The following is a 14,738-nucleotide window of genomic DNA, read 5'->3' on the forward strand; positions in this document are numbered from 1 at the left end:
AACAGATGTGTCCAGGCTACACTCGGCATGGCAGCCCACCCAGGGACCTATTGCTTCCTCTGTGGCTTTAGGGTGTTCCAGTCCCTTGCAAAGTGGCCCCCGATGGGTCTGCCCTACAGCCCCCCATCTAGGACAGAGGAGAAAGCCAAGAAGGACCACCCAACCTTCTGGGTGAGTGTTCCCAACCTTTCCTGAAGAGAATTTGATTTTCCACAGTGTTGTGCTCTTTGGCGGAGCTGTTTGGCGGGCAGGCTTGGGGTGTGGGGAGCAGGAGGGGGGCTGAAGGGGCAAAGCCACTCTGAGAGAGTGCAGAATGTGTTCCTCAGCCCTGAGGAGTCCTCACCTTCTGGGGCTTCAGGCCGTCCAGATCCCTGAGAACTGAAAGCTGCTTCTCATTTTTAGCCAGGACTCGAAGAACCTGGTCTCTGGAAAGACAGAGGGAAGACAGAGGGAGCTGCGGAGAGGGCCTCCTGGAAGGCTGGGCTGCTTGGAGGCGGCTGCGTGAGAAGACACCAGGCCGAGGGCCCCTGGCAGAAAGGCTGGAGGCTAGAGGACCCAGAGTAGAAGTACATGTAGCTCTGGGAAGCACACGCGCCTCTGATAGCGGGGAGTCCTTCAGCCTGGGATAGGGGCCGCTCCAGCCTGAGGACAGGCCACCTAAGGGACTACAGCGCCCAGCTGTAGACAGATGAGCCCAGCGCCAGGACAGAGGGAGGAAGAGCCGGAAAGGCTCTACAGGGGAATGGAGGAGGATGGAGAACAGAAGGAACGAAGGGGAGGAAGGAATAGATCCAGGGGGGCAGGGGAGACCAACTGTGGCCCCAAGGGCTCTTCACACAAGGGCCCAGGGCCTTGGTCTGCCCAAACCTTGGGCCCTCTCTGGCCTTCTCTCAAGAGCCCGAGGACACAGAAGGGAGGATCAGCCTGACACTACCTTATGGGAGGAAGGTGAGCCCCTTCCCACCCCGCTGGAGGGACTGCGAGGCGGTACGACAGCAGCCTGCCTGTGGCCTCTGGGGTCTGCCGTCTGGGAGGGCACCGTCTCCCTCCCTGGCTAGCTCTGATAGCGGGGAGGACAAAGCCCCTCTCTGACCCCCTCTCTGATCACCATACTGGGGATGCCATGGGGTAGTCACCCGCCATGAGCTTTGGGAGGCTGAGAAACAGGTCCCTAGAGGGCCTGGTGTAAGACACTAACGCTTCTCCTTAGTTGCAGGAGGACAATACTTCGTCTCTAGGGTAGGGAGACATAGTCTTCTGGCGGTTACTAACTTCCTTAAGAACCAGAGAAAAGTTATAAAACTTTCCCCCTACGCCAGGAAAAAAAAAAAAGTAGATATGCCAACAACTTCACCTATAACCAAGAATCAGGGGGTTCAGGAAGCCCTGAAAGCTTCCCCATGGGCCGCAGATGAAGAACTAGTGTGGGGAGGGACAATAATACAGCCGCTTGTCCCACCCTTGAGCACAGGCATGGGAGATGACCGACCTGAATGGGAACCGAGGTGCCAACTCCCTCCGCCTTGGCCAGGTCCCAGTGGGGCAGTCACCTCCCTCTCCCCACACACACACACACCTGGTCCCCAAGCTCTCAACAGCTGCCACACACACACACACACACACACACACCCAGTGGAGCAACCACTCACCCTGTGAAATTCATTTGGCCCAGAGCCGTTGCCATAATAAAGCTGAAGACCACGAGCATCCACCTGTCCACAGGGGATGGGCCAGGGCCCGGGCCTCCTCCAGGGGCGCCCTGCATGCTTCTTCCCTCAGGCGAGCTTCAGGGGCCTTCCTCGTGCCCAGGCATGGCCCAGGCCTCAAGGCAATGCAGCACCTAAAGGCCGGCAGGTCCGGCCTGAGAATAGGCATTAGGTTCTCTCTGGGGAGACCCAACGTGTGACTCGACACGAAGGGCCTGGGGAGAGCTGGGGCCACCCCTCCCCACTGCTAGGCAAATCCCCTCCTGGGAAGAGGAAAGAGGGAAAGAGGAAGACAAGGCTCTTGGCTTTCTTTCCTCCCTGGAGGTTTGCTGGGCCAGCCTCTGGGGAACATCAAATCCTCCATTTCCGAGAAAGATGAGAACAGCTAGAGGCCCAAGGAAATCACTCCTTTCCTCCCTCCTCATTGAACTCTTTTCTTTTGGCTCTCCTTCGCCCTCCCCATCCACTCACACTTCCCCCGGGGCCACGGGGCCACGTCCTCCTCACACATAAGGGTGTGGACGCCGTGGAAAGAAGGCTGGGTTTAGAGACAGAGACCACGTGCTCACTTCCTATCTAAAAGACCAAGAGCAACTATCCTAATCTCTCTAAATCTCAGTTTGCTCATCAGGAAAATGGGGTTAATAATACCTCCCCTCCCTACCTCACAGGGGTCTGGGGGGGTATTAGATGAGACAGCTTGGGTGAACTGGCTTGGCCAGGCCTGCAAAATAGAATGTATCATTATTTCCGAGCATTAACGCTTAGTCACAGCTGAACCTTACTTAGGTCAGGGCTCCAATGGCAGTGGGAAGGAGGGGGACAGAAGGGAACGGAGAGGGGAACCAAGCAAATAGGTACATAGCATGAGAAGGAATTCGGGAAAGACTCCCTTTCCTCTGTCTTCAGCCGGTCGCTGCTAGGCCGGCACAGGTAGTGCATTTTCTGCTAGACACCAAGGTCACTGCAATCATTATGGTTCTCGACAGACGGCAGAGTCAATTTCTCGGTCCTGCCAAAGCCCCACACAGCCCCCTTTATGGTCCGGGAAGAGCGGGAATAAAGCCGAGGCCAGCACACAAAGCAGTCATATTGGAAGGGGAGAGTGAAAGATGATGCCTGAATGGTAAACGAATCTAACAGAAAATCCACAGGAGGCCAAGGAAAAGCAGAGACTAAAATCCAACAAAGTTGTTCAGCAGAGGACATCAACAAAAGGCCACTTAACTGTCACCGGCGATTCTCAGAAGCCCCCCTCCCCATCCATCCTTTCCCAGAATGACCAATTAACCAGCCATGTGTGCGGAGAAGGGAGCTCTTTCATTGACAGGATGCCCTGCTCCCACCCCCCACCTGACCTACTCCATTATTTCAGGGTTCAGCTGTTCAGACATGCCAAACTCTCCTAGAACCCTGACTTCGGGAACTCTCAGACAGAAACATTAGCAAAGGGTTTCAGGACCTAGAAAAGAAAGCAATTAGGCTTTCCACCCAAGTAGCATTTGGTTTTAGTAGAAACAAGAATAAAAGAGTGTTCTAGTAAACAATAGCTTGGGAATTTAGAAGAAAAAAAGTGGGATGGTACTAGTCACCAAAAGTACCCAGCATCTTCTTGTTCAAAAGCATCACTTAAGTCACTAATAATAAGACAACTATCCCTGTCTTTTTGGTGTAGGGGTGGGGAGAGAGAGAGAGAGAAAGATCGAGAGCAAGAGCAAAAGAGAAAGAGAGGAAGAGAGAAGAGTTCTTCAGAACTCTTGTGAACTCTACGGCAGCCCTTCCAATAGAACTTTCTATGATAATGGAAATGTTCTATGTCTGCACTGCCCGATGGGATAGCCACTAGCCACTTGAAATGTGGTCAGTGTGACCGAGGGGTGGAGTATCTTATTTTATTTAATTTTAATTAATTTCAATAATTTAAATAGCCGCATGTGGCTAATGGCTATCACATTACACAGCACAGTTCTGTGGGAATTCACCAGCCCAGAGCAGTGCCTCTCAGAGACACATGGCTGTGCTTGCCTTAATACCTAATATTGGCTTCTCACTCAAAATTAATTATTCATCTATCATTTACTCAGTAAATGTCTACTGAATTTCTGCTATGTGCCAGGCACTTGCTAACGTGTGGGAATAAAATACAGAACAATACAGACCTGGCCCTGAGGTTTCTAATGGGGTAAGTTAAATAAGTACAATTATTTTGCAAATAATTGTAAAAATATCACAGGTGTGTGTGTTCCAGTGTGCCATGAGGACAGGTACCACTGCCTCCATACAGACTGAGGAGACAGGGAGAATCTTCTAGAAAAGATCTGTTGGAGGAATTTTATCTCCTGCAGGTGAGGGGTTTACAAGCCCAAACAATCCTGCCCACATGAAACAATGAAAATGTTGGGTAACGTATCTATAATGACTTTTAAAAGTTGAGTTGGCAGGAGAGTAAAAATCTACAGATCCCAAAAAGGTGTAAAAGCCAGACACCTCAATGGTAAGCAAATTTTACCCCCTGAGGGGTTCTCTCCAGCCCAATTCCTGATCTGCCTCCCTAGGAGAATATGCCTAAAATCTAGGGTCATTTTCCTTCTGCTTGAAGTAGATCTTTTGAAACTTTCCTTTAGTGATGTTCTTTGTTCTTATTTGTTTGCAAGTTTTTCTTTTGTTTTCATTCTGTTTATTTATTTGTTTATTTGTTTGTTTGTCAGAGAAAGAACAAGAGAGAGCATAGCAGGGGTAGCAGCAGGTGGAGGGAAAAGCAGGCTCCCCTATGAGCAGGGAGCTTGATGCGGGACTCCATCCCAGGACCCTGGGACCATGACCCTGGGATCTCGACCTAAGCCAAAGGCAGACACTGAACTGACAGAGCCACCCAGGTGCCCTGCAAGCCATTTTTTTTTTTTTTTAAGATTTATTTATTTGTTTGGTGGAAAGCAGGGAAAGAGCACAAGCGGTAGGGGTAGGGAGAAGGAGGCAGAATCTGAAGCAGATTCCGTGCTGAGTATGGAGCCCAAAGTGGGGCTTGATTTCATGATCCCGAGATCATGACTTGAGCCAAAACCGAGAGCCCAAGGCTTGACCGACCACACCACCCAGGCACCCCTAATTTGCTTTCATTCTTAAAAGAGTTTAACTGGATATCCATTCCAGGTTGGTTATCGTTTCACTGTCAACACATTGGAAACATTCTCCCACAGTCTTCTGGTTTCCATTTGTCCTGTTCAAAGGTAATCAACTAGTCTATTCACTGTTCTTTAGCAGGTGATCTTTTCTTACCCCCGGTTGCTTTGAAGATCTTCTTGTCTTGGATGTTCTGCCGGTTTAGCTTCCTGTGCTGACTCTTCGGCCATCCCAAACAGACCCAGAGATGCAAGGTGATTGCCTTCAAAAGCCCAACAGTTCCACAAAATTTCACAAGCTGATAAACATGTATACAAAAAACAAAAAACAAAACAAAACACAAACAACCACACATCCTAATTGTCAAGATAATCCCGAGATCAGAGTGGGAAGACTTCCTACAGAATCCATTAAAACATATTACAAAGACGCTATAGTATTGGCACAGATAGACAAATCGAGTGCAGAAACAGACCCAAGCATATTGGGGTCTTCATTTTTTGCAGACTTTGGCCCATCAGATCACTGTGAAGTAGACTGGCTATTCAGTATATGTTTCTGGAACGACTGTAGATGGAAATGAGAAAAAATGGAATGAAATCCCTTTTGCACCACATATAAAAATCAATTTCAGGTAGATTAAAATGCTCACATGTAAAAGGCAAAACTGTAACACACTTGGAACTGTAACATAGAGAATATTTCCTGACATTGGGATAGGGAATAATTTTTGTAAATAAGAAATAACAAAAAAAAGAACATAAAAAGAACACGCCCTTCCCATAAAGGGCAAAATGGATAAAACCAATAAAACTAAACTAAATTTTAAGAACTTCTGTTCTTAAAATCCTTGACAGAGGGCGCCTGGGTGGCTCAATGGCTTAAGCCTCTGCCTTCGGCTCAGGTCATGATCTCAGGGTCCTGGAATCGAGTCCCATATCAGGCTCTCTGCTCAGTGTGGAGCCTACTTTCCCCTCTCTCTCTGCCTGCCTCTCTGCCTACTTGTGATCTCTCTCCCTCTGTCAAATAAATAAATAAAATCTTTAAAAAAAAAAAAAAAGTCCTTGACGGAGAATAGAAAACCGACTTCAGGGGCACCTGGGTGGCTCAGTCAGTTAAGTGTCTGCCTTCAGCTCAGGTCATGATCCCAGAGTCCTGGAATCAAGCCCCACGTCGGGCTCCCTGCTCTGTGGGGAGCCTGCTTTTCCCTCTGCCTGCTGCTCCCCTTGCTTGTTCTCTGTGTGTGTGTGTCAAATAAATAAATCTTAAAAAGAAGAAAGCCGACTTCAAACTGAGAAGACATATTTATGATACCCAAAACCAGTAAGCCCTTGCTATCCATGCTATAGAAAGAACATCTGTGCATTCATTTCTTTGCACGGGTCAAACATATGCAAGGCCATTTCACAGCAAAGCACTCACAAGTGATCTCTCTCGCCACTCTTGGTGGAAGTTTAAATTGGTGAGATTACCACGAGCTGTTGTTATCTAGTGAACTTGAAAAGGTACCGTACACCCTATGTCCTGACAATCCCACTCCCGCCTACGGGGCCTGGAGAATCTCTAGCTCATGAGCACCAGCTACAAGGACAAGCTGGACGAACGAAGGTGTAGTCGTATTCATACCAAACACAAGAGAACAGAGGGAACGAATGAGCTGTAGTCACATCCATCCAGGGGACAAACCTCAGAACCGCAAAACTGAGTGAAAGGAGCAAAATCAAAATATACCATATGTTTCCATTTACATGTTTACATTCACAAACAGGTAACACTCAACAATAGATTGTTTGGGAATATGTACACACAGGATAATTATGAGGAAAAGGAAATTATTAGCACAGATTAGTGGATTCATCTGGAAAAGAGAAGGGATCATAAGGAGGGGCACATGCAGGCTTGTTAACAGTGCCCAGTCTTGTTCTTTTTCTTTTCTTTTTTTTTTCTTTTTTAAGATTTTATTTATTTTACAGACAGATCACAAGTAGGCAGAGAGGCAGGCAGAGAGAGAGGGAGGGAAGCAGGCTCCCCGCTGAGCAGAGAGCCCCATGTGGGGCTCGATCCCAGGACCCTGAGCTCATGACCCGAGCTGAAGGCAGAGGCTTAACCCACTGAGCCACCCAGGTGCCGCCTCCCTCCCCCATCTTGTTCTTAAGCTGAACAAGTAATATTTTATTTTTAACAGGCTATGGAAGACTCTCGTATGTATCCTATGCTTCATAATAAAACATATTTCAAAAGAATTACGGGAAACTTAATTCTTATTTTTTATAGCGAGAAATCAATAGAAAATGCCTAAAACAGAACAATCAAGAAGGAGCAACATAAGCACCTTCCCTTGATCTGTGGATGTGAACGTCAAGCCTGAAAGAATTCAGTATGGCTGTCGCTGGAGAGCAAGACGTGGGGAGGAAGAAGGAAGGTTCGGCTGCTTTTTATAACAAGTCTTCTGAAATTATGTGACTCTTTAAACACTGTACCGTATGACCGATTAAAATAAAAGTGAAGTTTAGGGATCCGGGGTGGCTCAGTCAGGTAAGCGTCCGACTTTTGATTTCAGCTTGAGTCATGCTCTCAGGGTCATGAGATTGAGCCCCGCGCTGGGAGTGGAACCTACTTGAGATTCTCTTTCTTCCTTTCTCTCGGCCCCTCCCCGCATCGTGTTCTCTAAATAAATAAACAGCAGCATTTGATACCTAGAGTAGTTGAATGCACGGAGACAGAAAACAGAAGGGTGGCTTCTAGGGGCTGGTGGGGACAACAGAGGAATTAACGTCTCACTGGGACTGTTTCATTGAGGAAGATGAAGAAATTCCAGAAGCAGATGGAACTGAGGGTCGCACAATGATGTGAATGTACTTAAGCTACTAAACTGGACACTTGAGTTTCACACGATGCCTATGTTACCACACAAAAACACTAAAGCTCAAATAAAGGTATTGTTTGAGCTGAGTTAGGTAACGACACGAAGGAGTTAACCCGCCAAAGCAAGGTGGGGAGGCTGCAGGGAATCTGATTCTTGCCCTGAATCCCTCTTCATTAAAGGTATTAATTCCCACTTTGGTTGGGAACCTCCCTGAGGGTCTCCCGAGACGGCATGAGGTGCTCCAATATTTACAAATAAAATTCCCAAACTAAATTATGTTTGATTTCCAAAAGTCCCCTTTGGGTGTTTAATGGAAATAAATATATCAAATGTAATTTGAAAACACAGAGAAACAGGAGTGTCATCATTCACATTACAAAAGGATTCTTTGATTAACAAGAGGATTTACCACAGTTTCTTAACATAGCCGGCTCTCCCGGTACACTCAAAATGTGATTTAATTAACACAAAACAGGCTTATCCCACCTTCCAGAAATAAGCCAGACAGGTGCTTTCCGAGGAAATGGAGTAATGAGAATCCAAGAAAGCAATAACCCACCAAAAGGTGGTTAAGGCTTCTCTGGAGTTTCCAAATCCACTTCATCATTCCAAATCCGACACCGACACCGGGGCCACCCCCCCAGGGGAAGTCATAGCCGGCCAACCACATTTTCAATTTAGCTGCTCACGCCTTGTGCCTCCCTGCCCTCTCACCCACTGTGTAGACGCTGCCTGTTTGCCAGTGTCAGTCTAACCAAACAATCACCCTGTGGGCTGGAGCTGTGTCATCCTCACCCACGTGACCCAGGAGCCCCAGGTCACTGCCCACAACCTACCTACCTATTGCCTGAGTTGTTGATTCCCTCATTCCAATGACTGCCCAAAGCTTGGGGAGCGTGGGGAGCTTGGAAAACTTGGCCTTCACCTAGGCCTTCACCCCTCCCTGCACCACCAGCTCTGTATCCACCGCTCAGAGCTCCTAAAACTTTGTTCTGCTCCCCATTTTTAGTTCCTAGACCCCATTCCCACCACCCACAGCCAAAGACCTCACTTGGTGTACTCCTCAAGGGCAGCTTTCCAATACCAGGGTCTTGCCTTCCCTTCCCCCTGGACTGGTGTCCATCACTAAACCTAGGCCAAGCTGTTGGTGACAGCTTCATCGGCCACCCTCTGCTACATGGCTGCCTTCAACAGGGCACCCAGCTGGCCTCCTCCCAGATGCACTATACCCACTCTCTTCCCCACTGGGCCAGCCACCCACCAAGGGAACCCCAAGCTCCCACCTGCTTCCACCTAGCCTCTATGGGACCGAAGCTTTGCCCGGTGACATGCTCTGGTCTCAGCCCACAGTTCTCACCACATTGTGGCTGAGGGACTGGCCACTAGAACCCAGCTAATGATGACTGTGAGATGCCCAAGACCACGGCCCAAGAGCCTGTCCTCAGCAACATGGAGGGTTGGCAACCACCACCCAAGAAGCCATTTCTCACTCTTTGGAGGAAGGGCGTCTGCAAGCCAAGGGATGCATCTATAACCAGGACCAGCCCCTTGGGGCGGAGAGCCACCTGTTCGGCCCTGTGGGGAGCTTAGGGAGTCCCAACCACGTGGAAGAGAGAGAATGTAACCCACATGCTTTCCCTGTCAAGGGATGGCAAAATCTTTCTGGAAAGGGCCAAAAGTAAATCATAATAGGTTTGGGGGACCACAAGATATGATAGAGCAAGAGTTCTCATGGAATTGTCTTTTTTACATTTAAAAATATAGTTCATTGGGGCGCCTAGGTGGCTCAGTCAGTTGTGTGTCCAACTCTTGGCTTCTGTTGAGGTGGTGATCTTGGGGTGAAGATCTGGGGTGAGCTACCCAGACATCCTTTTATTTCAATTTTTGTTTGTTTTTTATAAAATATACAATGAGTACAACAGTATTTGCCCAGAATTTATAAATAAGTAATGACGTATGTTGGATGTGACACGTTAACAATTTTTTCATTATGGGAGTGCAGGATGAAAAAACATCTAAAAGATGTTGGCCTGGGGCACCTGGGTGGCTCAGTGGGTTAAAGCCTCTACCTTCAGCTCAGGTCATGATCCCGGGGTCCTGGGATCGAGCCCCGCATTGGGCTCTCTGCAGTAGGGCACCTGCTTCCTCCTCTCTGCCTGCCTCTCTGCCTACTTGTGATCTCTGCCTGTCAAATAAATAATAAAATCTTTAAAAAAAAATGTTGGTCTACTGCTCAGGGACTGATTTATTTTGAAAAAAGCCTCACAATCTCATGCTTTTGTTTCGAAAAGTGCTTCTCCTCCCACATTGTGTCAGATGGCAAAAGTTTTTAATTAACATTTATTTAAATCAATGTTGACATATTGAAGAATTTCACTATCTTTGAAATCAATGTATTTCGGGGAGAAGCTATTTTTTAAGCACTGCTATGATCAAGGTTGTCTTTTGGGAATCTGATGTGTGGTGGGGATTTTAATCATCACTGTTCCTTTTCGTTGCCCAGAGTCAGAACGCCTTCCTCTGGCAGGCTGTTGGGATCAAGAATTTTAAAATGAGTGCTTGGGTCTGTGCGAACTTCATGCCTTCTTTGACTGACATCCATTATGCGGCGCCATTCCCTGTGTATACCGAATCCAGTCTCTTCCACCACAGCAGACTTTTGTACAACAATAAGACTGTGGGCGGGCGTGAGAGAATTGCTTGCCAATGTAGCTTCTCACCTTATTTGGTTTCATCTAAACAGCAGGTTTTTTGCATTTTGCCCATATTTCGTAAAAATTAGTACAAAATATAAACTAAAATTATTAGTGCCTGTGATCAAACAATTGAAATAAGCCTGATGCGACTGAGCTAAAGATGGAGGTAGATTTTCTGGAAGGAAACAGCCTCACTCGGACATTCACCGGGCCCACCCAGGTAACGAGGTATTGATTTAGGCAGGAGAAGAGCAAAACTATAAAAGATGTTGTCCAGAACTGTGACCGCTTGAAGATTCATCTCTACCTGGAAGCTAATATGTGAACTTGCCACAATTTCATGAATGCTGGTGGAAGAAACAAAAATCCCAGCCCAGAGACAAAGGACTTAATGATTTACGGCCATATCCATATTTGTGCCAGTACCTTGGGCCCCGTTTTCCACAAAGGGGGCCTGATGACACCTGAACAAGGCAGTAGGTGGGAACCTGAAACCTCTAATGATTTCTATTCTTCTCATCTGGTATGACCTGGACATGCAGAAATGTGAAAGATCCATGGAGAATCGTCTCCCGACTCATGTGTCAAACACTGGGGACATGGCACTGGAAATTGGGCTTAAAATAGTAGTCCTCAGCCTTGGCTGTCCATGAGCAGTATCTGGGCAGATTGTTACTGAATCAAAGTCCAGACATTGTTTTAACTGATCTGAGATGGAATCCAAGAATCAGTAATCACAAAAGCCCCCAGGTGATTCTTCTCTATGGGCAGGGTAGAGTCCACCTGTCCAAAAGATGATGAGGGGAGGTGTAATTAGCCACATTCATGTTTAGCTCAGCGCTTCCCATACTTTGCTGGGTACATGAATGACCTGGGAATCACGTCTGATGTCGATTCTGATCCAGTAGGTCAGAGCAAGGCCAGGGATGCTGACGAGCTCCCCGCTAGAGCCTGATGTCAGCATTCAACTCTGAGTAGAAAGGTTCTGTCTCCCTGGGAGTATACTTCTAATCACAGCCTGTGTCTACTGTGAGATTTTCATACCTTGGGCTTTATGTACATACGTGTTCCAGAATTTATCACATATGAAGGAGAAGGCAGTCTGCTTTTAGAAGTGGGTCTTGTAAGAGGAGTGAAGCCTGTCCTTCCTCAGAACCACAGATACATCCTGGGTGTTGAGATCATGAGAAGCTGTTCGACAGACTCCTGAAAAATGGAAATTTAGAACACAGGGTAGGTGGGACACTGGGGTGGCTCAGTTGGTTAAGTGGCTACTTTTGGCTCACGTCATGATCCTAGGGTCCTGGGATTGAGTCTCACATTGGGCTCCTTGCTCAGTGGGAAGCCTGCTTCTCCCTCTGCCTCTGCCTGCTGCTACCCCCTGCTTGTGCTCTTTCTCTCTCTGACAAATAAATCTTTAAAAAAAAGAAGAAGAAGAAGAAGAAGAACACAGGCAGGCCATTAAATCCTAAGCAACAACTTCACTCTGGACCATATGTTGCTCATATATTGATGAAGGGAACAGTTAGGGAAGGGTTCACAAATCTGGATCCAAGTGTCAGAGAAATAAAAAGGAAAATCCCGACATTGCTGGAACAAAAGCCCCATCAGGTCTGAGCAACTCAGGAAAACATTGATCAACTTGTTATTATTTCTCTCTCTATTGGGACTAAGGGAAATAGCTCTGGACTGCCTTTTCCTAGTCTCCGGTTTCATTTCGGTTTTTGTTTTTGTTTTTTGTAAGATTATTTAATGGAGAGAGAGCGCAAGGGGAGGCACACAGAGAGAGATGGAGAGAATCTCAAGATGCTGAGAGTCACTCCCTGCTGAGAGTGGAGCCCCACATCGGACTTTATCTCAAGACCCCAAGATCACGACCTGAGCAGAAACCAAGAGTCAGACGCTTAACTGAGTGTGCTTGTTACCCAGGAGTCCCTGCTGGTTTCATTTCTAAAGGTCATGGTGCCATTGGCCTCTGAGTCCTTGGAGCCGGCATCTACACCCTTCTACCATCCTGTAGCCCTGGCAAAGAGGGGAACACTCTCTTCCAGGGCCAATGCTACTCTCACCAGGCCTTCCCCAACATAGCAACGTATCCACTATCCATCTTGATCCAGTATCATTCTGGCTCCACAAGGCCCTCACTTATTTTCCAGAGCAAATGGAAGGCCCCTAGACCTGCCAGGCACCAGGGAGCCTGAGGACACAGAGAAACATGCCCCTTAAATATTGATCCAACCGATGGCCCTGGGGCAAAAGGGAGGGAAGGAAGATCTGGTGCATTCTTCTTTCACTTGCCTCCTTCACAAGTTAATACCTGTTCACCAACAGCCGCCTCTGACAGAGCTCTAGAAATACCACCTCACAATGACACGATAGATCACCATCCTTCCTCTTCCACGGGGCCTGGCGTCTCAAAGTTTTCTAATAGAGATTTGCTGAAACTGGAGCAGAAGGGCTTTGCTTTCTCTGACCTCTGTGTTTCCCACATCCGTCAGAAAAGAACAATGCCATGGCAATGTCCTTGGAGCTGAGGAAGGGAGAGAGCCTCAGACACTTACCTAAGTGGAAAGAAGACACCAGGCCGCTTCCAGATCAGGCATGAAACTGACGCTGCTCGAGGTACTCACGCACTGTCTCCTTATGACGCACCCATGGATGCTTAGGTCCTGGGGGTCCCAAAGAATAAATCTTGGGTCGCACCTCGAGAAAATGATGAGCCCCCTATCTGGGTCAACAGTTTCCTAAGGTTAGCCCAAGTTGTTTAAATACTCAAGAAAGTAAATATATCTATTTTGTCATCCAAAAATTTGGAAATTTTGAGAAGCTAATAGTTAAAGGTGGGGTTGGTGGGTCCTATGGTTTGTCTAATCCCTATGAAAGGGCATAAAAGTCTAAAGGATGAAAATAGGCTTTGGGGTCCATTCCGGATGTTTCATAATAAGTAAAACATTCATTCGTTAATTCCAAGTCCACCCCGGATGGCAAACTCGGGCTTAGGCCCAGGAAGGGCAGACCCACAGGAAACACACAAAACACTCCTCCATTGTGGTCATCATGGGCCAGCAGTGGCCGCTAGAGAGGGAGACCTGGGCTCCTGTTTCCTCCTTACAGCACCTCTCATCCACAAAACTGGAAACAAAGGTTCCGGGAGCCAGGAAGATAATACAGGGTGGTGAGACCAGACAGGCTAGAGGGCATGCTATCTGCCTCTTTAAAACTCGGAGTCCTTATCAGTGAAACAGGGACAGTAGTAGCAACCAGCCCATGTATATCACCAGGTGCTTGTGATAATTTAATTATCCAATATCTATAAAGGCATTTTGAAGCTATAAATCATTACAAAAATGCAAGCAATGAAACCAATATCAAGTCTTTCTTATCTCTGAAGGTTTAATTTATGCTCTGTCTTAGAACTTAGGCACATGCATTCCAAACTGTTTTCCAGAATTCCACCAATTGGTTCGAAAAAGTACTCTTTTCCTGCTGCCCTAACTTGTTGAGAGTATGGTTTATACAATTGTTAACTCACTGCCCCTGCAGCAAATCAAATCAACAAATATTTATCAGATGTTGAGCTTGACCTTGTAGGAGATACCAAAAGAAAGAAAGAAAGGAAGGAAGAAAGAAAAAAACACACACACAAAACCATGAGATTCACTTTTTGCATTAAAGGAACAAGTTGCCCAGCTCCCCCGCAGTACCCATACATCAAGGAGGAGGAAAAAACTGTGCTCTCTGGATGCCCCCAGGACACCTGGAGCTTTACTTCAAATACAAGAAACAGCTGGTGTTCATGATTTAAGGCTCAATACAAATAGTAGAATGAATTTATTTTGCAAGCTGTCTGATTTGGCAAAAGTCCAGAACTCATCAAACAGAAAGATAAGGATGACGATGATAATACAAATGATTCTTCATAGTTGATCCTAGTATTGTGACATAAAACAAGGGCAACTTCCATAGAATATCCCAGAGCTGGAACATACCCTCAACTTCACTTGCAAGAAGTTTACAGTGGGGTCTTCCCGGGCCCCGTAAAAATCTAAGGTGACCCCATAGACTTGACATGGTTGTGCTTGAAAGCTGGACCTGTGAAGGCTTCAGGCAATAATTCTTTGTATTAACCCAGTAAAGGGGCATCAATATCTACTTAACATGGGAAAGCTCCCAGAGACAGAACCCCAATATTTCAAAACCCAAATAATACTAAAAATGACTTTGCATCCAACAAGTGCTTTTCTGTGAACTGTTGAGACTTTTGTCATTAAGTCATATGAAAAATCTAAAGGACATTAGGGGAAACACCAATCATTTGATTCATGAAGGAATTGTCCACCACTTGGTGAG

General features: G+C 46.9%; 1 protein-coding gene across 3 annotated transcripts in view; it reads right to left on the reverse strand.

Annotated features, from left to right (window-relative positions):
- The window catches only part of CPA5 (carboxypeptidase A5), a 32,509-nt gene extending 19,683 nt beyond the window's left edge, over positions 1–12,826 (reverse strand). Inside the window, exons 1-6 of one of the 3 annotated variants that reach the window (XM_082692679.1) lie at positions 12,706–12,826; positions 11,433–11,594; positions 4,983–5,393; positions 2,371–2,430; positions 1,650–1,861; positions 344–425 (exon numbers count right to left, since the gene is read on the reverse strand). In XM_082692679.1, the coding sequence (XP_082548805.1) occupies positions 344–425; positions 1,650–1,765 (198 nt within the window). In that variant the 5' untranslated portion in view covers positions 1,766–1,861; positions 2,371–2,430; positions 4,983–5,393; positions 11,433–11,594; positions 12,706–12,826. Of the gene's footprint in view, positions 1–343; positions 426–1,649; positions 1,862–2,370; positions 3,474–4,982; positions 5,394–11,432; positions 11,595–12,705 lie in introns of those variants that run through there. The other 2 variants (XM_082692681.1, XM_082692680.1) reach the window with 2 other exon arrangements.
- Positions 12,827–14,738: the final 1,912 nt, after the last annotated feature.

Source organism: Mustela nivalis (genome assembly GCF_964662115.1).
Source record: "Mustela nivalis genome assembly, chromosome: 12".
Lineage (NCBI taxonomy): Eukaryota > Metazoa > Chordata > Mammalia > Carnivora > Mustelidae > Mustela > Mustela nivalis.